General features: G+C 37.2%; 1 protein-coding gene across 3 annotated transcripts in view; it reads left to right on the top strand.

The window, feature by feature from the left end:
• The window catches only part of YTHDC2 (YTH N6-methyladenosine RNA binding protein C2), a 70,640-nt gene extending 47,343 nt beyond the window's left edge, over positions 1-23,297 (top strand). Inside the window, exons 24-29 of one of the 3 annotated variants that reach the window (XM_079784423.1) lie at positions 4,582-4,691; positions 6,017-6,309; positions 16,203-16,374; positions 19,021-19,224; positions 20,000-20,182; positions 21,408-23,297. In XM_079784423.1, the coding sequence (XP_079640549.1) occupies positions 4,582-4,691; positions 6,017-6,309; positions 16,203-16,374; positions 19,021-19,224; positions 20,000-20,182; positions 21,408-21,488 (1,043 nt within the window). In that variant the 3' untranslated portion in view covers positions 21,489-23,297. Of the gene's footprint in view, positions 1-4,581; positions 4,692-6,016; positions 6,310-6,513; positions 6,680-6,813; positions 7,163-16,202; positions 16,375-19,020; positions 19,225-19,999; positions 20,183-21,407 lie in introns of those variants that run through there. The other 2 variants (XM_079784425.1, XM_079784424.1) reach the window with 2 other exon arrangements.
• The last annotated feature ends 3,098 nt before the right edge of the window (positions 23,298-26,395 follow it).

The following is a 26,395-nucleotide window of genomic DNA, read 5'->3' as shown; positions in this document are numbered from 1 at the left end:
AGCCTGTACCCTCTCCAATCTGGGACTCCTGGAGGGATGTCTGACTGCCGGTTTAGTCGGACAGTCGGACATCCCTCTCACAATCCAGGACTGCTGGCTCCCAACTGCTTGCCTGCCTGCCTTCCTGATTGCCCCTAACCGCTTCTGCCTGCCAGCCTGATCACCCCCTAACCACTCCGCTGCCAGCCTGGTTAATGCTTAACTGCTCCCCTGCCAGCCTGTTTGCCCCCAACTTCCCTCCTCTGCCAGCCTGGTCACCCCTAACTGCCCTCTCCTGCAGGGTTGATCACCTCCAACTGCCCTCCCTTGCAGGCCGGGTGCCTCCCAACTGCCCTCTCCTGCTGGCCATCTTGTGGTGGCCATCTTGTGTCCACATGGGGGCAGGATCTTTGACCACATGGGGGCAGCTATATTGTGTGTTGCAGTGATGATCAATCTGTATATTACTCTTTTATTAGATAGGATAGAGGCCTGGTACAGGGGTGGGGGTCAGCTGGTTTGCCCTGAAGGGTGTCCCGGATCAGGGTGGGGTTCCCTTGGGGCGTGGGGCGGCCTGAGTGAGGGGCCTGTGGTGGTTTGCAGGCCGGCCACGCCCCCTGGCAACCCAAGCGGAGGCCTTGGTATCTGGAGTTTATTTTCCTTCTACAATTGAAACTTTGTAGCCTGGAGCGGAGCCAAGCCTGCTGCTCCCTCCGGGGTGGCAGCCATTTCTGTGGCAGTTAATTCACCTTCTACAATTGAAACTTTGTAGCCTTAAGCGGGTGAGCCCGGCCAGGGTGTGCGGAAAGCTTTGCTTCCCCTGTTGCCGCCGGCAACCCTGGCCTGCTCTCTCAAGCTCCATTCTGCCGCCATTTGTTTGAATTTGTTTACCTTCTATAATTGAAACTTGGTAGCTTGAGTGGAGGCTTAGGCCTGCAATGGCTATGGAAAGCTTGGCTTGCTCTGTTACCTGGGAAACCTTGCTGTCTGTGGCTGTAGCCATCTTGGATGGGGTTAATTTGCATACTCGCCCTGATTGGCTTGTGGGCGTGGCTTGGCTTATGTAGCGGAGTGATGGTTAATTTGCATATTACCATTTTATTAGAGAGGATTATTTTCTATAGATATATACATATTTTAAATTATTTTACCCATACTATTATTTTATATTGTTTTGATTGTATAGAATATAAAAAACATGAAATATTTCATATATATATATGTGTATATATATATATATTTTTTTTTTTATTTTTTTATTTTTTTTTAAATATATTTTATTGATTTTTTACAGAGAGGAAGGGAGAGAGATAGTCAGAAACATTGATGTGAGAGAAACATCAATCAGCTGCCTCCTGCACAGATGTGCCCACAACCAAGGTACATGCCCTTGACCGGAATCGAACCTGGGACCTTTCAGTCCGCAGGCCGACGCTCTATCCACTGAGCCAAACCAGTTTTGGCGAAATATTTTATATTAATGGCTGCAAAATATTCTATCATATTAAAGTGGTATAATGTATTTAAAATGTTTCTTTATAATTGGACATCTTGATTATTTCTAATTTTTTGCTATTTGGTGACTCAACCAATATTTATTGAATAACTACTATATGTCAGGTATTGTGGTAGGTATTGAGGATGTAACAGAAAACAAGATAGACAAGTTATTTCTGTCCTTAGTTTACATGGTTGTGGATGGTAGACAGACAGCAAAAAAGTAAGTGTTTTATATAGTACTATGAAAGAAATAAAGCAGGCTGCCTTAGGGATGACCTACTTTAGAAAGAAACCCTAGACAAATTTCTCTGAGGAGATACGATTTAAGCTGAGACCTAAAGTATATGAAGAAGCTAGCCATGTGAAGATACATAAACAAGTTGGCAAGGGCCAAGATTCTGCACTAAGAAATGATCTAGGAATTGACCTAAAGGTATGTGATTGGAAACACAATGATCAAAGAGAGAGTGGGGTGGGACTGAGTACTGATGTTTTTCTTAATTTGACCTACAGTTTCATGATTTAAAGCTATTAGCCTTTTTTCTATCATATATAATATCCATTTTTGTTAGTTTTATATATTTTGAGTTCTGTGGTGTTTTTGTATTGTTTTGTTTTTTAAATCCTCACCCGAAGACATGCTTAGAGAGAGAGGAAGGGAGAGAGAAAAACTTTGATTGGTTGCTTTCTCTAAGTGTCCTAATCGGGGATTGAGCCTGAAACCCAGGTATGTGCCCTGACTGGGAAACCAACCGGCAACTTTTCAGTGCATAGGGCAGTGATGGCGAACCTATGACACGCGTAGCCATTTCTGATGACACGCAGCCGCATGCCGAGGATGAAACATTTGCTGCTCCTGAGGATGAAACATTTGCGACTAGAGTCTTGGAGTTAGTTTTTTCCTCAAAGTGACACACTACCCGAGTTATGCTCAGTTTTTTGGCGAAGTTTGACACACCAAGCTCAAAAGGTTGCCCATCACTGGCATAGGGCCATGCCCAACCACTGAGCCACTCTGGCCGTTCTAGTTCTGTGTTTTGACTACTATAGATTCAAATTGAAAAATCTTTTTCTATACTGCTCACTTCAAAGCTGAAAAAGTTTCATGCTTCATGGACCTGATAAGTACTCTGTTTTGTTTTTCTTCTTTTGCTCTAATTTGATTTTTAAGATAATTTTTTCAACCATGTTGAGTTGACTCTGTTTTAAAATGTAGATTTCATGTTTTTTCAAGTGCTTTCCCTAACCTGCACCAAAATAATCCTTATGTATTGTCTTTTGAAAGCTTACATTGATTTCATATTACATTTGACATTGTAAAACTCTCTGGATCTTCTGTTCCTTTAAATTTCTGCCTTTATTTTATAACATGTTATTCAATAGTTTTGTATTTTAATAAGCTCTAATATCTGGTGGAGGATCTACCTGTAACTCTTTGCTGCTTTTCTATTATTAAGTTATTTGATAATCTTACCTATTTTTTTTTATGAATATTGAGTAGTCATCTTCTTGTAAACCTTTTGGCACCAAACAGTTTTTTTGTTATTTTAATTTAGTGTTTGCTTCCAGCAAATTAAATATATTCTTCTATTTAGCTATATCTTCTATTAAATTTAGCAATTTTTTGGTAACTTTGTAAAGGTTGGATATATTTCTTAAGATGATTCTTAAGGTGTTCTGTTGCTGTTTTTGAATTATTGTAGTAAATAGGTTTTCTTTCTCTTTGACTGTTGTTCTTGCTTAATAAGAACTCTACCTCAAAGAGGATATTTTTATGTACTTTGTTACTTTACTAAGCTCTTATTAATCCTTTAGATTCTCTATTTCTTAAGTTATATTACCTTCAGGTGGTAATATTTTAATTTGTTACCAAAATTTATTTTTTCATTTCTTTTTCATGATATTGGAAAACCATGTTAATGGTCTACTTTGTCTTTTTTAATTTTAAAGGTTTAAATTCTAAAGTTGTACCATTGATTATAATGTTAATTCTTGTTTTAATAAATTATTTTATTCATTAAATTAAGACAGAATTGTTCTGTTTTTAATGTTTTAAAAATGTGTTGAATTTGTTAAATAACTTTTGAGCATTTGTTCATGTAATCAGAATTTGTTTCATTTATTGATGTGGTGTATATTTTTTTTATGGAACTACAATCATATTGTTCCAAGGATAAACCTTTCTTGGACTAAGAGTAATTTATAGCAATGCTAAATATTTTGCTAGCACTTATTAAAATTGTAATATTTATGTTCATTAGTGAGGCTGACCTACATAGAGTTTGTGTGGTGTGTGCATTTGCACATTTAAGTATCTTTAGGTTTTATCAGTTTTAAGGTTAGGTTTAGATTCTCTCATTAAAGGAACTGGCTATTATTTGATTTCTTAAAAGTTTGAGAGACTTGGTGTTCTGCATTTCTTTGTTGTTGTTCTTTAAGGACATCTCGAATTTCTTCCTTAAATAGACTGAGTTTTTCTATTACTTATTCTGTCAGTTTTAGTAATTACTTATTCTTTCAATTTGTTTTATAGAAATGAATAATTTTCTTTGAAGGTTTCAAGATTCTATAATTCTTTTAAGCTTAACACATTTTGTGTAATTTTTACAATTTTATGTTCAGTTTTGATTTTGTAGTTAGATTTGTGCTTTTTTCTCCCTTTATTAAATTTATCAGAGGATTGCTTATTAGGTTTTAAGGAACTGGACTATAGTTTTAACTATTAATAACATTTTGTCTTACTTAATATATCAATTTTTTGCTTACTATTTTTAATGTTTTTTTCCTTTATGTTAATTTTCTTCTTTATCTAGTTATTATTTAAATATATTTTTTTGGATTTTTTAATTTCTTGTCTTTTTTGCTTTGTTTTGTTGCCTTGTGATTAGAGATTGTAGTCTGTACAATTCCTTTTTCCCCCTCCTTTTAAATATTGAGATTTAATTTGTGACCTATGGGGTTCAGAGAACTCCCCACACAAATAGTTAGTATATCAGGAGGATTTGTGTAAATATGGTATGTCAATCGATATTTGCTTATTCTTTTTGCTGTAATATAAAATGGTAAAAGTGAAAATTTTTCTTTCAATATTTGTTTGGACAGCGGATGGTATTCCTAATGATAGTAGTGATAGTGAAATGGAAGATAGAACTACTGCTAATCTGGCAGCTTTGAAACTTGATGAGTGGCTCAATTTCAAACTAGAACCTGAGGTAAGTTGCTCTTTAGTAGTGTGATCCAGTTAGTATGATCTGATAAACAATATAATGAAAATTATATCTTTAATATTAGGTTCTTAGCATTAGAGAATACAACTTCTTTTTCAGTTTTCATAGGGCCCTCAGGTATTCTCTGCTATATTGGGGTTTATTCCAACAGTGGATTTGAAAAACCTACATGCAGGTCAGTATTTACGCATGGTAATATTTTGAGTATTTCTGTGTATATACGGAAATACTGAGTATTGGGTACACAAGAAATCCTTTTATTTTAACTATTTCTAAGAGAAAGATATGAATTCCATTCTGTTTTCTCTTTTTCACATATCTCTGAATTGGGAAAGAGGAATGTTTCTTTTCAAATTAAAAATATTTCTTGACAAAGCCTACCCTTAATTTCATCTCTACTTTTAAAGGCCATTTTATAGCTTTTTGTTTTGTTTTGTTTTGTTTTGGCAGCTAAGCTATGAATAGTCAACATGGGCTAGATTTACCTTTTTAGGATTCTTCCGTCATTTGAACTTACTATATGTAGTCTCACTTGAATATCCAATAGCCTGTCACTTCACTGGAATTGTTCTTGCTGAGGCCAATATTGTCCTCCATGTTGTCAAAATGAGTCTGCTGTCCTTGACAAATTTGACCTTTTCTCATTTTTGGCAGTATTGTCCATAACCTTTTTTTTTGTAATTTTATCTTTCTCATTTTTTCCTCTTCACCCCTGTCCCAACTTCTTTGTCACCAGATACTGTGACATTAATCTTTCTTGATTCTTCTTCTTTCTAGAGAGGCCATTCCTTCTTAGGTTCTTTCAAGGACTCTTCTGTATGTGTTTGTGCCTTAAATGTTAGATGTTCTCCAATACTTTGTGCTTTGCTCTTTTCACTGTCCCTGCACAGTCCTTAGGGACTACCTGTAACCATTTATGCATTGATGACTACCACGTCTATATCTAGCTTAGGCCTTTCTCTGGACCTATGAATCCAGCTGCCTTCTGGACATCATTATTTGGATGTTCCACAGTCACTAAAATAAAATGAATGGAACTAAATGTATTTTTGTTTGTTTACTCTGCTTTTGTTTTTCCATATTAATCACACTCTACCACATATTGTCTCTCTCAATAAACTGTTACATTTGATTTTGTGCCTCAAATATGGTAAAGAAGAAATTTTATTTCATTCTTGCAATAAAAAGAATGAAATTAGTAGTAAATTATATGAAATGTAAAGCTTGTTCTTTGGAAACATTCACAGACCCTTAACTAATAAATAGGTGCTTGCAAGCATATTTGAACTGAGGAAACTATTTTATTATAGGCCGCCAGTTTATTGCTGCAGCTCAGACAGAAGTGGCACAGCTTATTTTTACGCCGAATGAGAGCTCCATCGAAACCGTGGTCTCAAGTTGATGAAGCGACCATTAGAGCAATTATAGCTGCTTTAAGTACTGAAGAACAGTCTGCAGGTTTACAACAACCATCTGGGATTGGCCAAAGGCCAAGGCCTATGTCTTCGGAAGAACTTCCTTTGGCATCATCTTGGAGGTCAAATAATAGTAGGAAAAGTTCAGCAGATACTGAATTTCCTGACGAGTCTACTTCTACAGAAAGGTAAATTAATGGCTTGAAACAGGAGACATTTTCTCCAGTAAAAGGAGTTATTTATCATGGAATTATGTGCTTTTATAATATTTAGAAATTACGTTGTTATCATGTAAGGTACACAGAAAGGTCACAGTAAAATGGGAAGAGATTTTTCCTTTTAAAATCTCTATATAAAAGCCTAATATGCAAATTGTCCCCTTGGGAGTTCAGCCGGGAGACCGGAGTTCAATCGCTTTCTATGACGTGTGCTGACCACCATGGGGTGGCGCGGAGCATGGCAGGCATCAGTAACACGGCGCCGGCAGAGGGCAGCAGTGGAGCTGCTGCCAGCCCTGATGGGCCCCGACGAGAGCGGGACCGTGGCGGGATGGTAGAGGTGAGTGGGCGGCGCCAGGCCAAGGCGGGGTGCCAGGCAGGGCTGTGGGGTTGTGAGGCTGGGGACGTGAGCTGGGGCTGCCGGGGCGAGATGGGGCTGGACATGCCCTGAAGCCCTCCTGCGGTCCCTTCCAGGCAGGCCAATCTCCCATGGTCCCTCCCTGGCCAGCCAGCCCCAATTGTACCTCTGCAGCTGAAAGAAGCCGGAGTCATCACCAGAGTATGTCTGAAGACCAACTATTGGCACAACGTACCTCTGCAGCTGAAAGAAAGCATCGTCGTCGACAGAATATGTCTGAAAAACTGTCATCAACAAGTACTACCAATACTGGTAGGAACTACCTTCACAGCGAAATGAAGTAAACGAGGATGCAATTATTGAACATAGTTGTGGTGGAATGACTGCTAGATGTCAATTTTGCCTATCACTAAATTTCTCCAATGAAAAACCATCTGATGGAAAATTTACTTGATGTTGCAGCAAAGGTAAAATTTGTCCAAATGATATAAATTTTCCAGAATACCCAGCATATTTAAAAAAATGGTAAACAAAGATTCTGACAGTAAAAATTTTATGGAAAATATTTGTTCCATAAATAGTTTTTTTGCTTTTGCTTCAGTGGGTGCAAATATCGCTTCACCATCAGGATATGGGCCATACTGTTTTACAATACACGGTCAAGTTTATCACCATACTGGAACTTGACTATCCTTCAGATGGTGTTTCTCGGAAGTTTGCTCAACTCTACGTTTTAGACATGGCCAAAGCGACAAGTAAAAGATTAGCATGCCAGAAAACCAAGGTTGCTCAGAAAGATTTATGATCAATATCAACAACCTCATGCATGAAATAAACGAATTAACAAAATCATACAAGATGCTACATGAGGTAGAAAAGGAAGCCCAGTCTGAAGCAGCAGCGAAAGGTATTGCTCCCACGGAAGTAACAATGGTGATTAAATATGATCATAACAGTGATCCGGGTAGATATAACTCTCCCCGTGTAACTGAGGTTGCCATCATATTCAGAAACGAAGATGGAGAACCTCCTTTTGAAAGGGACCTGCTCATTTATTGTAAACCAGATCCCAATAATCCGAATGCCACTAAACTGAAATCAGTATCCTGTTCCCTACTTTAGATGCAATGACATATCCTATTCTTTTTCCACATGGTGAAAAAGGCTGGGGAATGGATATTGCATTAAGACTCAGAGACAACAGTATAAATCAACAATAATACTAGACAAAATGTAAGGACACGAGGCACACAAATGCAGTATTATGGATTTCATCTCTCTGTCCGGGACACGTTCAATCCTATTTTAAATGCAGGAAAATTAACTCAACAGTATATTGTCGATTCATATTAAAAAATGGAAGCCAATTGGATAAATTTTATTAAAGCAAACCAATCTAAGTTGAGAGTTGAAAAATATAGTGGTTTGATGGATCATCTCATATCTAGATCTGAAAGTCACAATGTGCTGATTGGTAAAATGATAATACTTCCATTGTCTTTTGAGGGTACTCCCAGAAATATGCAGCAGCGATATCAGGATGCTGTGGCAATTGTAATGAAGTATGGCAAGGCCGATATATTCATAATCATGACGTGCAATCCAAAATGGGCAGGTATTACAAATAATTTACAATGCTGGCAAAAAAGTTGAAAACAGACCTGACTTGGTAGCCAGTGTCTTTAATATTAAGCTGAAGGCTCTTTTAAATGATAATGTAAATTTGATTTATTTGGCAAAGCTACAGCTAAAATTCATGTCATCGAATTTCAGAAATGTGGACTGCCTCATGCTCACATATTATTGATATTAGATAGTGAATCCAAATTACGAACGGAACATGACATTGACCATATAGTTAAGGCAGAAATTCTGAATGAAGACCAGTGTACTCAACTTTTTCAAATTGTAAAATAAAATATGGTACATGGACCATGTGGAATACAAAATCCAATATTAAATATTAAAATATTTCTTCTAATTATTTTCCTTTCAATGTGTATGAATCCATGCATCAGGCCACTAGTAATTCTTATAAGTTTTAAGATAATATGAAGGATTTCAGGCTACTGGTATGTGAGTTATTTAATAAGAAATTTTTTTTTCAGGAAAAACTCAAAATGTTTAATTTTAAGAATTCACAAATTTAGGGTCTGTTGAGAAGATAGCAACATTTTTTATTATACATTTTAGTTAATATATATCAAGTGGCATCTTTCCTAGGTACCCTACAGCAAGAAGTGATAGCTATAGCCATTTAAAAGAACAACCCACAAGTATTACCTAGATATCAATATTGCTGACTAGTATTCCTACAGAAAAATCATCCATTTATTCAGTGATACATTGAATGCCTGTTCTTGGTGTGAGGGATAGAGTAATGTACAAAACAAAATAGGCCTCTTCCTTCAGAGAATTTACATTTTATTGAGAGGCATATACTAAGTAAACAAATTTATTATTGTGACAAAATTTGTTTCAATTTAATCAAATTCTTTTATTATTTCTGGCATTTAGCAATTAGATATGACATTTTTATTTATTATCTGATTGTCAGTAGTTAGAAATCTCTTCTTGAATTATTTACCCAAAAATATATTATGATATAACTAGAGGCCCGGTGCATGGATTCATGCACCAGTGGGGTCCCTTGGCCTGGCCTACAGGGATCGGGCTGAAACTGGCTCTCTGACATCCCCCAAGGGGTCTCGGATTGCGAGAGGGTGCAGGTCAGGCCGAGGGACCCCACAGGTGCACGATCAGGGCCAGGGAAGGACCTTGGGAGGGCTGTAGGGCGTGTCCAGCCTGTCTCGCCCAGTCCTGATTTCCGGACCCCAGCAGCAAGCTAACCTGGTCAGAGCATCTGCCCTCTGGTGATCGGTGCATGTCATAGTGACTGGTTGAACAGTCGAATGGTCGGACACTTAGCATACTAGGTTTTTATTATATAGGATATCATAGTGGTTATAATGAATCATTGGGCATGATTCAGAACTATTTCTTGTAAACACATTTAATAGAATCAAATATGTTTCTTTTTATTGTTAGAAAAAATTTTCTTACCTTCTTGATAACAAAGACAACATTTTGCCTGTGATGCTAGTTTTGGCAATATTGGTGGAAAGTCTCTGTAGTAATATGATTTTACTGGTAAAAAAATGAAAATAGAAACAATGGAAAAAAAAGATAGATCAGATGGGGAATTTCATTACCTTCTTTTGATCAAATTTTGCTTATTTCAGTGAAGCATAAAGGCTTTATTAGTTCAGACTTCAGTGAAAGAGTAATAATATATATTGGTTTCCAAGTTCTTCAGCTACCAATTTTAGGAATAATTGAGCCAGTTGCCAAGAAAACCACACATTGTGTGCAGCTGAACCTTTCTGATGTAGACCCTTCTAAACAAAAGGAGAATAGTAAAAACCGTATTTTCTACTTAGACATCCCCCACTTTTTTGAAAAGATTATTCTAAAAGCTTACTTGAACAGCGAATATTTAGAATGTGCACATACATTTATGTAGATATTTCAATGTGGTCTTATTATTCCTACACCTTTCTATTAAAAAAACCTGTTAGATTCATAGAGAACTGTGTGTGTGTGTATAAACGCATATGTATTATGTGTGTACCTATATTCACATACTAACAGAGGCACACAGACATTTTTTTCAATAAAAACTTCCTTTTTCCTTTATAAAGTAATACATATTCATTTGATAAAATTTGGAAATACAGAAGAAAATCAGAATTACAAAGTGTAATTAGTTATACTGAGAGACTGCTTGCCTTATAAGTTCATTTTTCCCCCCTTATGATACCAGGATCAAGCATTTTCTTTTCTTACAAGTTGTAGCCTGACATTTTTCATTCTCTTACCTGTTGAACAATAGGACTTTTTGTAGAATTGATGGATAATGCCTAGAGTTGATGTATCTTGGTGAGGAATAGAATGAGGACTCTTAAGGAAGATTTATTTTTGAAGAGAGAAGTTATAAGCTTTGTGGGATTACTTCTTAGAGAAAAATTATTTATAGTTAAAGTTTTCACTCTAGGATGGCAAGATGTAGATTAAATAAATGTTTTCAATAAAAACACTTTGTCAGTGAATTTTTTTTCATTTTTAATAAATCTTTATTGTTCAGATTATTACAATTGTTCCTCCTTTTCCCCCTCCATAGCTCCCCTCCACCCGGTTCCTACCCTCTGCTCTTACCCTCCCCCCCCCCCACTGTCCTCATCCATAGGTGTACGATTTTTGTCCAGTCTCTTCCCGCACCGACCACACCCCTTTCCCCCCCGAGGATTGTCAGTCCACTCCCTTTCTATCCTTGATCCTATTATATTCACCAGTTTATTCTGTTCATCAGATTTTTGATTCACTTGTTGCTAGACATGTATTTGTTGTTCATAATTTTTATCTTTACCTTTTTCTTCTTCCTCCTCTTCTTAAAGAGTATCTTTCAGCATTTCATATAATACTGGTTTGGCGGTGATGAACTCCTTTAGCTTTTTCTTATCTGTGAAGCTCTTTATCTGACCTTCAATTCTGAATGATAAATCTGCTGGGTAAAGTAATCTTGGTTGTAGGTTCTTGCTATTCATCACTTTGAATATTTCTTGCCACTCCTGTCTGGCCTGCATAGTTTCTGTTGAGAAATAAGCTGACGATCGTATAGGTGCTCCCTTGTAGGTTTTTCTCTTGCTGCTTTTAATATTCTTTGTCTTTTGCTCTTGGCATTTTAATTATGATGTGTCTTGGTGTGGTCCTCTTTGGATTCCTTTTGTTTGGGGTTCTCTGTGCTTCCTGGACTTGTAAGTCTATTTCTTTCACCAGGTGGGGGAAGTTTTCAGTCATTATTTCTTCAAGTAGGTTTTCAGTATCTTGCTCTCTCTCTTCTTCTGGCACCCCCATAATTCAGATGTTGGTATGCCTGAAGTTGTCCCAGAGGCTCCTTACACTATCTTCATATTTTTGGATTCTTTTTTCTTTTTGCTTTTCTGGTTGGGTGTTTATTGCTTCCTTTTTTTTTTTTTTAATATATTTTATTTATTTTTTACAGAGAGGAAGAGAGAGGGATAGAGAGTTAGAAACATCGATGAAAGAGAAACATCGATCAGCTGCCTTTTGCACACCCCCTACTGGGGATGTGCCCGCAACCAAGGTACATGCCCTTGACCGGAATCGAACCTGGGACCCTTGAGTCCGCAGGCCGACGCTCTATCCACTGAGCCAAACCAGTTTCGGCTGTTTTTTGCTTCTTTGTATTTCAGATCTTTGACTTGATTCTTGCGATCATCTAGTCTGCTGTTGGATCTTTGTATATTATTTTTTATTTCAGTCAGTGTATGTATAATTTCTAGTTGGTCCTTTTTCATATCCTCTAGGGTCTCACTAAATTTATTGGCCTTTTCTAGAAAATTCTTGAAAAACCTTATAACTGTGGTTTTGAACTCTATATCCAGTTGTTGGTTTTCCTCCATTTCTTTCATTTGTGACCTGTTTCTTTGTCTCTGCATTTTGGCTGCTTCCCTGAGTTGATTGAGTGGCTTTGTGTGCAAGGTGTCCTATAGGGCCCAGTGGCTCAGCCTCCCCAGTTACCTGAGGTGGACACTCTTGGTGCACCCCTTTGTGGGCTGTATGCACAGTCTTGTTGTAGTCAAGCCTTGATTGTTGTTGGTATCACTGGGAGGAATTGACCTCCAGGCCAATTGGCTGTGAGGATCAGTTGTGTCTACGCTGGGAGAACTTCTGTGCTGGAGACACCCTTATGAGACAAGACTTGCTTCAGTGGGGCTTTGGTGCTCACTGAGTCTGCCCCCTGAGTGTGTCCCTTATGGATCTGAGGAGTTGTAATCTGGATGGTCTTACTCTGATCCCTGGGTACACTGGCTCTTGGATCTCCAAGGATGTGCTAATTTAGCCTCTGCCTGAGTCCACCCAGCAGGAGCTACGGAGAATCTGCAGATTTCTCTTCTTTGTTTGGGTTTTGGAGGTGCCCAGATGAGGCCCAGCTGTGAAGCAGTGCAAGCTGCTGTGGGGCCTTGGGCCTTCTTTTGGATGTTCTGGGTTTCACTGACTCAGCTGCATTTTGTTAGGTAAGTTTAGAATTCAAAGGACCAGGTCATTCATATGCAAAAGCCTCTGTGCTCAGCTTGGATGGGGCGGAGTCTCAGGGCGGAGCAAACACCTATGGCTTCCCGTCAGCCCTGCCCTAAGAGGCCCCTGGGTCTCAGTGTCCCGTGGTAATAGCTGCAAGCACCTCTGAGAGAAAGCCGCCTTCGAGTTTCGCCCGCTGCCAGACAGTCCAGTTTCTCCCAGTATGAGTCTGGGTCCCCAGAGTCTTGCCCGGAACTGGAGTTCAGGGCAGTCAGGAGCTTTTGTCTCCCTCCCGCTTGAGAAATACAGCCGCGTACTTAGTTGCCAGCCCTCTCCGCGCGCGTGCCTCCGTACCTCTGCCTTCTGCAGCTCCTGTGAGTCTCAGTGTGCTTTTCTTTTTCCTTCTATTTGTAGAATTTCCACTCAGCCAGCCTTCCTGTGGTTCTGGATGACGTCCGTTTTGTCCTTTAGTTGTAGTTTTGAAATTGTTGTGCGAGGCAGCAGTTTAGGTGTTTACCTATGTCGCCATCTTGGTTTCTCCCTTGTCAGTGAATTTCATTTATTTTTAATGTAATAAATATCCTTTGATAAATATAAAAATAGTCACATATTCTATTTGCTTATATTTTCTTTCTTTTTAAAAAAATCCTCATCCGGGGATATGATTATTGATTTCTTTTTAGAGAGAGAGGATGGGTTGGGGGTGGGGGAGAAGAGAGAGAGAGAAAGAAAGAGAGAAATATCATTGTGAGAGAGAACATTGATTGGTTGCCTTAGGTATGTACCCCAACCAGGGATTGAACCTGAAATGTAGGTATATGCCCCAGGTATATCCACACCTTTTGATATATGAGACAATGCTCCAACCAACTGAGCCACACTGACCTGAGCTGCTTATATTTTCAATTAACTCTTACTTAACTTCCAAACTCTATATTTGAAGCTTTGTACATTCTGCACCTCAGCCTTATAATATCCTCCATCCAGAAAGTTTTTACCTAAAAGCATATTTTGCATAGAAAATATTTAAAAATAGTTTAAGAAACTATTAAAATAATAGAAATTGCCCATGTCCCATCCTAAAGGCAAACCAATGTTTTTTTCTTATCATTTTCAAATAGTAATTTAATGGCAAAAGATTTCTGTAAGAAAAAATGAGCTATAAATGAGTTCTATATTAGAACTCTTTGTTCCTCCTAAATGAAAATTTAGGTGGAAAGGTTTACGGGAATACTTTGTTTCTACTTGAATGAAATGTTTTGGGGAAACCAAATAAACATGAGAAAAAAAGCTAAAATAAGGCTCAGAGTAAAAGATCAATTTGAAAACCACAAAAATAGATATTTAATTCTATTGAAAATATCATTTTTATTTTAATAAGGTTTTGCCTTCATTAAGTTCTGTCAGCTAATTTTCAGGTCAGTTAGGTAGCAGGGCAAGAATGATGGAATTTTAGAAGTTGTAACTAAAAAAGTCATTGAACTTTGGTTATGAGAGTAAAAAATCTTTGAAAAGTTAATTTTTGTACTTCTTATCAAGTTGTTAATGATTCATATATGCATTCATCACATTTTTATTAATATCTTTAAGTTTTGGCTATTTCATTTGTGAAAGAAACAATCCTTCATCTAAGATATTTATAGAAATGGAATAAATTGTGGGCATAAGCTATTTCAACTTGTCTTGTAGGCAGGACTTGCAAGACTCTATGGAAGCTTGTGAATTATTGAACACTTACCCTTTTCTGCTTTAAATTTATTCATTATAAATATTGTGAAACACAGCAAAGTAAATGAAATACTATAATGAACTCCACAGCCCAGATTCAATAATAACCAAGATTTCACCTACTTGTTGTATGTAGCCAAATATTTTTCTCTTTTGCTTTCTTTTTTTGTTTACATATTCCAAAATAAATACCATACATTCTGTCATTTTACCCTTCCACATTTAACTATGCATCTCTTAATACAACAGGCATTTTTTTCTACATAATCAAAATCCAATCATCAATTTCAATAAAATGATAATTTCCCCAGTTCTCTATAGATTTATTTGAATTAGCATCCAAGGAGGACTTATGCATTGTACTAGGGCAGTGGTCGGCAAACTCATTAGTCAACAGAGCCAAATATCAACAGTACGATTGAAATTTCTTTTGAGAGCCAAATTTTTAAAACTTAAACTTTTTCTAACGCCACTTCTTCAAAATAGACTCGCCCAGGCCGTGGTATTTTGTGGAAGAGCCACACTCAAGGGGCCAAAGAGCCGCATGTGTCTTGCGAGCCGCAGTTTGCCGACCACGGTACTAGGGTGTTGTGTTTCTTGAGTCTCTTGTAATCAGAGCAATTCCTTTGTTGGCCATTTTGAAGAAACTAGGTCAGTGGTACTGTGAGATGTACAGCAGATCCTTGAATAACATCATTTCATTCAAAGTGTTTCATTATAATGTTGATGAGATGCCATAGTAACTTAACTCTTGTTTATGTCAATTAGCCTATGGTAAAATTGGTCCATTATACATCATTTTGCTTAAAGTCACAGAACTTGTTGATGACACTGAGTACTTATTGTACCACATTCTGGATTTGTCTCTTCATTTCTCCTGGTGTTACTTATTGCTATACGCCTAAGTAGTTCATGTAAACTGGTAGTTAGCTCTCAGTGCTTGATTAAATCCAGTATTTGGGCGAGAATATTCTATAGGTGGTGCTATCACATTTATATTGCACGATTTTAGAAAGTACTTAGTTTATTTTTAAATGTCTGGTTGTTCCACAAATATATACTTTTTAAGCTCATAAATTAACAGACTTGCCCAGGATCATATACCTAGTTAGTTGTAAATTTAGTACTGTCCTAGAAATCTTCTATCCTGACTCTAGTCCAGCATTATTTCCACTTTACCTTACTATAATTTTTAGTATGCTTTTAATATTTATTTTACTTGGCTCTAAGATATGCTGTGGAGGTGGAAGGGAAGTGGAGTGGGTAATATTCTTGTAAAGGCCATTGGCTTAGATGTAGTTAAATAATTTTATAATGTTAAAATATATTAAATGTCAATATAAAATATAATTGTTAAGTTCTCTCCTATACCATCATAAAAGAGGATAGGGATTTTGTAAGGGGAATAATATTTGTGTAATTGTTAATACTAAGTTAAAGACTTTTGTAGATTGTTTTAAAATATTTTTTTGCATATTTGTTTTTGTAAACTGTACCTTAATAGTCCAACTGTTTCTTAACTTCCAAATGTAATGGAAGAATGAAATTCCCTTTAAAAAAGTGTCCTATCAACTATAATGTCTTTGAAAGTGATTTAAAATGGCATCTGCTTTGTATTACGAACTTATATATAGCTTACATATAATGGGTCGTCTTTGCTTCTTCCTTCTCACTCAAGAGTATTGATGAAATCTCCATCTCCAGCACTACATCCACCTCAGAAGTACAAAGATAGAGGAATTTTACATCCTAAACGAAGCACTGATGACCGACCAGATCAAGCTTCTGCAAAACCTACAGAAGATTACCCAAGCCCTTGTGCTAGCCCTTCTCCTCCATCCTCAGGAAAGGTAGAGTATCTGAAAGTTGATATAGCAGGGAACAGTTTTGTAGCATATCGAATATTACATATTTAAAATCATAAACCACTTATTTTTAGTTACTAATTGTGGGCTCTGTTCTAGATATATATTGAAGCTGGCAAACTTGAGATACCTTGAGTAAATTTTTTGTTTCTTTTGCTTGCCAATTTTTTCTAGTTATTACCATGTTGGTGTCTTTTAAAACTAACAGATCATTCACTGATGGCATGTAGCTAAGTAGTTCATTATTTCCTTTCTATTTCTTGAGAACTTCTTTTTTTGTTGTTAAAACAAATAATATTATCTTAACTTTGGTTTGTAATTTCAGAATTGAAAAGAATGTTTTTTTTATTGTTAATTGATTTTATCAACTCAATGGATATACTATAAAACAAGACAGGATGGAGCTAGGAAGATAGGAAATTTTGATAGGGAATTGAGAACTATGTATCTTTTTAAAAATTTGTAAAATGAATGATTTCTAATGTTTAGAATCTATTTAGTTTTACCTTCTTGTGTTGTTAGTACCTGAGTAAGTATTTGACTAGGGTTATTTGTTGTACTGTATGTTGTGTTCTGGTGAACCTACAACATTTTTGGTGTACAGGGTGACATGACACTCAACCGAGTCACTCACCTGGGCCCTCTAGTTGTTTTTATTAAGATTTTCTTTTTACCACTATTTTTTTAGCAGTTTGATTTTGATATGATCTGGTCTGGTTTTCCTTCTGTTTCTTCTTCATTCTGTGTATTTATAGTTTCCATCAATTTTGGGAAATGTAAGACCACTACTTTTTCACCTTTTTTTTGTTAATCCTTACTTGAGGGTATTTTTTCCATTGCTTTTTTAGAGAGAATAGGAGGGAGGGGGAGAGAGAGAAACATTGATGTAAGAAAGGCACATCAATTGGTTGCCTCCCACACATGCCCCAAGTCCTGTGGGGATTGAACCTGAAACCCAGGTACATGCCCTTGACTGGGAATCGAACCTGCAACCCTTCAGTGCATGGGCTGATGCTCTAACTGCTGAGCAACACTGGCCAGGGCTCTTCACTTATATTTTATTTATTTTTTAAATATATTTTATTGATTTTTTACAGAGAGGAAGAGAGAGGGATAGAGAGTTAGAAACATCGATGAGAGAGAAACATCGATCAGCTGCCTCTTGCACACCCTCTACTGGGGATGTGCCCGCAACCAAGGTACATGCCCTTGACCGGAATCGAACCTGGGACCCTTGAGTCCGCAGGCCGACGCTCTATCCACTGAGCCAAACCGGTTTCGGCATCTTCACTTATATTTTATATTTCAACTCTCACTTCTCCTTTCTGGGATCCTGGATATACAAATCTAAGGCTACTTGATATTTTCCCACAGTTCACTGATGCTCTGATTATTATATTTCGGTTATTATCTCTCTGCTTCATTTGAGAGGTTTCTATTGCTGTATCTGTAAGTTAGTTCACTGGTATTTTTATTTGTAGTGTCTTATTTACTATGCATTCTTTCTAGTGTGTTTTCACTTCAGATACTATAAGTTCATCTCTAGAGCATCCTTTGGGTCTTTAAAAAATACCTTCCATTTCTCCTCTCATCATGTTCATGTTTCCTTTACCTTCTTGAAGATAGTAAGCATATTTATCATAACTGCCTTAACATTCTTGTCTCCTAATTGCATCATCTCTGAGTCTATTCCTATTGATTAATTTATTTCCAGTTATGGTTCATATTCTTCTGTTTCTTTGCATTCCTTATAATTTTGTTTGGCTACATGATTTTTGTTGTATTCCTTTAAATAGTGTTAGATATCCTTCTGGTATACAGTTAAGTTAGTGGCAATTTATTTAATCTTTTCAGGATTTGCTAGTAAGCAGTGCTAGGGTGGGTCCAGAGCAGTTTTTATCTGGTACTAATTTAGTTCTAATACTAAGGTGTGATATTTCTGTGGACTAATGACCCATTATTAGTCCAAATTATTTCTATTTTGGTTGGGGATAACATGAAATATTCCCAGCCATATGTGTGAGCGCTCAGAATTGTTTGGTCTACTGCTTTCCTTTGGGTCTTTTCCTGGCCTCAGGTCATTTTTTCTCACTTGTGTGCAGGTCAGCACTTAACCAAAAACTGTGGGAATCCTCTGCAGTTCCCCATGAGCTCACTTTCCGTGCAGCTTCCTTCTGTCTAGTTCACTGCCACGCAATTACTAGTTGCCTTGGTCTGTCTCTGCATTTCAGCAACACTGGTTTCTGCTTGTTTCCTTTCCTTGCACTGTTACCTGGAAACTGTATCCTGGCAATAAGCCGGAGCAATATTTGTTTTGTTTTAAGACTTTGAACTTTATTAAAATATTTTCTGAAAGTACATTTGGAGTATAAGTCAAAGTTTGGTAATCCAGGATCCTTTCTTGATAAGGGATTTTGAATGCTCTGAAATTGATTACTTGGTTTGGGCTCTTTAACCTCATTTTGATTGAGCCTTGTGTAGGTTTTCAGGAATGAATGACAGAGCTGTTTGCATTTGTTGAATATTTGGTAAAATATTTTGGTTTATATGTTCATGAAGATGTTATTTAATGGAGCCTATTGATTCCGAAAGGTCAAATTACCTTTCAAGAATTTATGCATTCTTTTATAGGGGTCAAAATCTCCTTCACCAAGACCAAACATGCCTATTCGATACTTCATAATGAAGAGTAGCAATTTGAGAAACCTTGAAATTTCTCAACAGAAGGGTATTTGGTCTACAACCCCTAGTAATGAGCGGAAGCTAAATCGAGCCTTTTGGGAAAGCAGCATGGTTTACTTGTTTTTTTCTGTTCAAGGATCTGGACATTTCCAGGTGAGCCATCCTGAAGCAGTAAGGGTTCTTCTGGCTGCAGGTTAGACCATAGAGATAAAAAACAAACAACAACAACAAAAAAAACCCTGGCTTTGTATTGTATCGGAATGCAATTTTCTTTGTCTTAGAATGAGAAATACATTGCACCTCGTCAAGGGCATGATAAATAGGGATCCCTTTGTTTTTGCCTTATCTTACCAGAACCTCTCCAGATAAACAATTTCTGCTTCTGAAGACAACTGTAGATTTAGTATTTCTGGGTAGATTAAAAGTAATGAGAATCTTGAATTTTTGGTAAAATGTTTATTTAAATAGGCCAAGGAAGTTAGTATTGACAATCAAGAAACTGAGTGTGTGTCTTAACTCATATATCTGAATTTATAAAATAATGAATTTGATATTATTATAATTTTTGTAAGTAAAAGCATAGAGGTTAGATTGCATCCATTTATCATGGAATAAATGTGGGTTTAGAACTATTGAAACATTTAGAAAATATCTCATATCTGAAATTATGTTAGAAGGCTGGAATTGATCTTTCCTATAAAATTTGCTTATATATATTTTTATAAAAACACTTAATAAGTAGCTTATTTTTTTAATTTATCTCTATTGTTGAAAGTATTACAGATGTTCCCCCCTTTTTTGTTAGCTATGTATTATTTCTATATTATATTTTTCCCTTAAAAAAACCCTCATAGCTTTCTCAGATAAATTGAATTCAGACATTTAATATTATCCTCACTTTCACCCTTCCACCTCATTTTACCCACAGGGATTTTCTAGGATGTCATCTGAGATAGGAAAGGAGAAGAGCCAGGATTGGGGCTCAGCTGGACTAGGAGGAGTATTTAAGGTGGAGTGGATACGAAAAGAAAGTCTTCCCTTTCAGTTTGCACATCATTTACTCAATCCTTGGAATGATAACAAGAAAGTCCAGATAAGCAGAGATGGGCAGGTATACAATGGCATTTAATATTTTTCTTCTACTTTTCTTTTTATTTTGTTTTGCTGTTATTTAGTGATTTGTTTGAGGAGCCAATGTAAGAATATATATTCTATTTTCCACATGCACATGGTGGGAAATAGTGGTTCAGATTTGTAAAGAAGCTAGTAAAAACCTGCTTGCAAAATATGTCTTATAGAGCTCATTGCTTTTTTAACATTTTGTAAATTTGACTTCTTTCTGTCATTGCATATATAAAATATTTCTTAAGTTCCTTTTTGGAGACTCTTGTTATCCTCCTAAGATATGATCAAAACTGAGTGTAATTCTGAAGTATTGTAATTTTACTAAAGTCTAAGGATAACAACAGTATTTAACTCCATTAAGACTTTAACTAATTATGTAATGTAAAAAAATAACCTTTTAATATTTTTGTGGCTTGTTTTATTTCTATTACGTTTTACCTTGTCTTCATGATGTTGCTGACATACATTTTAAACTAGTTAGGGTGATGGGAATTAACATACATATGGACTACTGTGCTAACTGCTTTATATAAGGTAATTGAATGCATACAATGAATTATTAGCCCAGTTTTATGTAGGATAAAATAGATTCAGAGAAATTAGTTTTGCCTAAGGTCACACAGCTAATAATTTATTTGAACCAGTGTGACTCACTTCAGATTACCACATGAAGAGTGGATTCTTTTAAAAAGCACATCTTGTCACAAGAGGACTGTAAATAACATTCTTTTCAGTTATATTTTTATTTTTAACCTAAATAGTGATTTTGAAATAAGTTTAATACCTAAGATAAGATTATTATATAATCATCTAAGCTAGTCTCTTGAAAAAAAAACCACCGGAAATATCTAATATGCTATGTTTTATAGTTCAAGCTGAATGCTTTTGCTAAATATCCATTAGAAACAAAGTTCATTATTTCCAGATTTAAAAAAAAAAAATTCTAGCAGAACTCCATGGAAATCTCTCACCAAGTTATCACAAATAGTTGTGATATTTGCAGGTTAACTACAGTCTTAAATTCTGGAGGTCAACTTCATAAATCTTAAAGCAAAGGATTAGAGCAATGTATACCATATAATTTTAGTATGTGCTGGTAGAAAAATAAAATTTAAAGTTATTTTCTTACATTTTTATCAGTGTAGGTATTGGTGATTTTAAAAATTCAATCCAGTTATTTTAATGTTTATTCTGACTTTTGATTTATCTAGGAACTAGAACCTCAGATTGGGGAACAGTTGCTACAGTTATGGGACCGCCTTCCATCAGGAGAAAAAACGACAACTGATTGACACTCGGGTTATACCATTCTTGACTTTGAGTACTGGCAGTATTTGTGATCGTTAAGGATATCTTTCAGATAACTTCTCTTTTTATCTTTAAACCTTTCAAGAGCACTTAGTTACAGAATGCACTGACTTCCAAAAACTTAGATGGTCTTTTCTGGTTTAGAGTATTGCTTTAGAACCACCATCTTCATATAAAAGAGAAAATGATAATTTTAATAGTGATAACATAGAATGATTATGTAATGTTTATTAATTGTATGTTTCTAATTGAATAAAACAGTAGTTCCATTATTTGACACAACAGCAGTTATTTTAAATATACTTAATTTGAAGTTGAATATTTCATTTGTTTAAAACACTGAATTATAATTCATATTGATTATTTTTTTAATGCAAAGTAAGTTTGTTTACTTTTTATTGTTGACACGATTACAGATGCCCCCTATTTAAGTTGTTTACTATTAAGAAAAGCCTGAATATATCAGTACATACGCGCACCATTTCAGAAGAGTCAGCTGTTAAGATTTATGATTAAAAAGCAAACAAGCAAACAATCAGATTAAAAAATGTTTCTTTTAAAAATAGTGTGTGCTAATTAAGGACTATTTATTCTGCCATTTTTAGCCTAAGATACATTAAGAAAAAAAGGAGGGGTATTCTTTTTCTGCAATTATGTAATGCAGGAAAAGTCTGAAGAAAGGCAACATTCCTCCCAGTTTGTGATCAGATTGAATTCAGTGCTTAGTTTTCTTCCTGGTTCTGCCTCTTTTAACCTGATGGGTGTCATACCCCATTCTTCCTCCCATATTACAGCATTCACACATCTCTTACATGAGCACAGTAATTATGACCTTTTTGTTTTGTGTAGGGCAACTTGATTTAGACACGTTAGAAATTTAAACAAATTATACAAGTAGTTTAACAGCTAGTAATAACTTGCTTGCTGTATGTCTTCCAAACTGAAGCCCACAAGCATCACAGTTCTAAATGCCTTCTATTTGTTTTCCAGTACTTTTTATCCTGCTGTGTTTTTGGATATGATTTCTTTCTTATTTTGCACTTATGGTTTAATAAATTGGGGTGGTGATGGTGGTGATTTTTTAAAAATAAAACTGTTAGCGCCAACTATCTACTTTTTTGCCAATTCAGAATTATTTGGTTTGAACTCTTTACCACCACTACCTATAAAGTTTCCTAAGAAGCTTTTTGAAGGGAAATAGAGGTATAGGTAAAAAAGAAATGTCTTGGTCACTGAGCTCTAAATAGAACAGTTTGGTAGCACTTCTCATGAGACATTTGGGTTATTCCTATATAACAAAACACCAACAGGAAATTAATTTAAAGACAAGAAGAACTCTGAGTCATCTGCTTCAGTATTTGAGAACAAAGAAGTGAAAATTTATAGGCCAACATAAAATCTTGAGAACCCTTCTACTTCCTCTGGGAAAGCATTATATGTTGGTGTATTAGTTTAGAATGTCATCAGTGATTTTGGCCTGTATTTGTAGATATTTGGTTTTTAAAATTTATTTTATACTTTGAGACATACCTATAAATTGAATCTATGTGAATTATGTTCCACTATATGTGTATTACAGTTTTTTCTCTATTAGAGCAACTTGTGTTTCTCTAATAATGTTTACATTTTGTTTAGGTGTATATTTAGAAGTTCCTGGTGTTCTAAATTTGGAAGTTTAGGACTTTTGAAAAATAAAACTTGTTTCATTTTTATCTGTTTTCTAATATCTAGCCCCCTGTGGAAATGATGACTTTGTTGATATCTAAAATGAGTACAATTTAATGTAATTAAAATGCTGTTTTTGGAAGAGATGAACTTTAAATATACTTATTAGATAAAATTCTATTCAATTATTTATATCTTGTTATTTCTGATACTACATATTAGGACTAAGGTAACAGTGATCAGCAATATCCCTTGAGATATTAATGAATTTCAAGCACCTTGAAGAATATTATAATGACATTGAAGGTGATGGTTTCATATTAGTACAACCTCCTTGAGAAAAAATAACCTTATTATGATGGCATAGAAAAAAATTTCAAGACATGTCTATATATATAAAAGCCTAAGCAACCCTTCGACCGTTCGACCAACACCTATGATGTGCACTGATCACTAGGGGGGAGACACTCAATGCACAGGCATGGAAACATGGAACAGACTAATGAATCTCAGAGGGAAGGGCAGGAAGAGATTAACCAAAGATCTTATATGCATACTAGAGGCTCAGTGCACAGATTCATGCACTGGTGGGGTCCCTTGGCCTGGCCTGCGGGGATCAGGCCAAAACCAGCTCTCTGACATCTCCCGAGGGGTCTCGGATTACGAGAGGGCACAGGTCAGGCCAGGGGACCCCATTGCACGAATCCATGCACCAGGCCTCTAGTTTTAATATAAAATCTTTTTAATATTAATAAAATATTCAGCCATCCACCTTCTGTTCTTAGCCAGGACACTTCATTATGCTAATTTGCCATTGTACCCACTGAACAACCCAGCCTCACTCTAGCAATTACAGCAAAGATATAGGCCACGAGGAAAGAATAAACTTCAAGGAAAGACAGGTTCATTTAAGAATTCTTCTTCATAGACTCATTCTTGACCATTTAAAATATATCCTGAAACAGAGAAAATCTTAAGGAGTAAGTTAAATGAGCTTCACCCCTGAATCAACAGCAGGGCAAAAACATTGCAACTGAACATGTAACTCACAAGTGACCATGCTTCCGGGTCTGAGTGAGCCTCGCATAATACAGATTTTCACTGTGCTCCAGAATTCTCCACAATTCCGTTCTACCCAAAGGACCACACACTGATACTGCCCACGGCCTCTGGATGCAGCTTGGTCTTTCAACCAAATGGGAAATTTCCACTTGGCAGTCTAATTCAATCTCAAACTCTGCACATTCAAAATTGAACTGCTATTGCTTCCCCACAGCCTGTTCTACCAAAGCTGTCCTCTTTTCAATTGATGTCAGTTCCCTTCTTTTTGTGGCTCAGGCCGGAAAACTTGGAGTCATCCTCGATGCTTTTCTTTTTCTCAGTGTTATCAGAAAGTTTTCTTGGGTCTACTTTAAAAATATTTCTAGACTCCAGCTGTTTCTCACCACAAACCGTCATAACCACTCTGAACTGAGCCACCATCATTCTCACCTGGGTTATTGAAATAGCTTCCCAAGATTTCTCTCCCTTCTGCCACCAATCTCTTCTCAACAGAGAAATTTTAAAACTTTAAATGAATTAATATTACAGTGCTGCTCAAAGCCCTGCAATGGCTCCCCATTTCACTCGAAAGCCGAAGTTTTTATAATGGCATAAACACCTTACATGATCTGGCCCCCCATTATATTTCTGACCTCTACTCATTCCACTTTAGCCACACTGAGCTCTTCACTATTCTTTTAATATACCAGGCATGTGCCAGCCTCAGAAACTTGTTTTAGCTGTGTACTCTGCCTGAAATGCTCTTCTCAGAATATCTGTATGGCCAACTAGTTGTTACATTAGCATAAGTTTACTGTAAGGTTTTCTTTAAATTTTATTTAACTTTTAGAATGAACATAAATTAACTTTTTAACAAGATGTACAGTACAGCTCTATGAATTTTAACACATGTACAGGTTTATATCTTACCGCAATCAGGATACATTTCAATCACTCCCCCTCATGCTATATCTCTTTGCAGTTATAGCCTCCTCTTGACCCTAATCCCTGGCAGCCATTGATCTGTTCTCTGACATTCTAGTTTTCGCCTTTTGAGAATATCATATAAATAGAATTACTTTTCAGCATAATGTCTTTGAAATCAATCCAAGTTATTGTGTATATCAAAGCTCATTTCCAGACTTCCGGTCAAAATGGAGAGTAGATAAACACTATACTCGCCTCCTCCAGCCACTACATCAAAATTACAACTGAATTATAGAACAACCATCATTGAGAACCACTTGAAGATTAACTGAACAGAAATCCTATCTAACCTAATAATAGACAATCATGCAAATTGACTGCACCTCTGCTACGCCCACAGCCAATCAGAGTGAACAGGATGGCGGTTAATTTGCATATGTGGGCGCTGAGCGGCCTGGGTCCCGTAAACATCCTCTGGACCCAGGCCGCTCAGAGCTTGTAGGCCCGCGCTTAGGTCCTGAGCGGCAAGGGCCCAGAACGCCCCCTGGCCACTGGGAGCCTTGGCAGGGCGGGAACATTCCCGCGTCGCCATAGTGACGTGGGAATGTTCCCACCCCCAAACACTTGCAGAGGTCTGAGGTCTGGGAAACATCCTCCAGACCCAAGCCGCTCAGAGCCTGTAGGCCTGCACTTAGGTCCTGAGCGGCAGGGGCCCCAGAACGCGGCCTGGGTCCCATAAACATCCTCTGGACCCAGGCCGATCAGAGCCTGTAGGCCCGTGCTTAGGTCCTGAGCGGCAGGGTCCCAGAATGCCCCCTGGCCACTTGGGGCCTAAGGGTGCAGGCGCCAAGGGGCTGGGTCCCGCAAACATCCTCAGGACCCAGGCCAGTCCGAGCCTGTAGGCCCCTTACTTAGGTCCTGAGTGGCAGGGGTCCCAGAACGCCCCCTGGCCACTTTGAGCCTATAGGTGCAGGCGCCAAGGGGCTGGGGGCGGGGCGGGAACATCCCGTGTCACCATAGTGCCCCCAGCCGCTTGGGAATGCTCCAGCATCAAGAGGCAGTTTGGGTCCATGCCCCCAGCCTGGCGCACACGATGGGGGGCTGGCTGCTGGCCTCTGGGGTGTGTGGAGACCCCTGGCGGCCACCGCTGCGTGCGGCCCAGGGGTCCCTGCATGCCCCCCAGCCTGGTGCCCATGGTCAGGGCTCATACAGGAGGCAACCAATCAAAGTGTCCCTCTCACATTGATGTTTCTCTCTG

The sequence above is a fragment of the Cnephaeus nilssonii genome (assembly GCF_951640355.1).
Source record: "Cnephaeus nilssonii genome assembly, chromosome: 2".
NCBI classification, from domain to species: domain Eukaryota; kingdom Metazoa; phylum Chordata; class Mammalia; order Chiroptera; family Vespertilionidae; genus Cnephaeus; species Cnephaeus nilssonii.
This window is presented reverse-complemented; position numbering and strand designations above follow the sequence as displayed.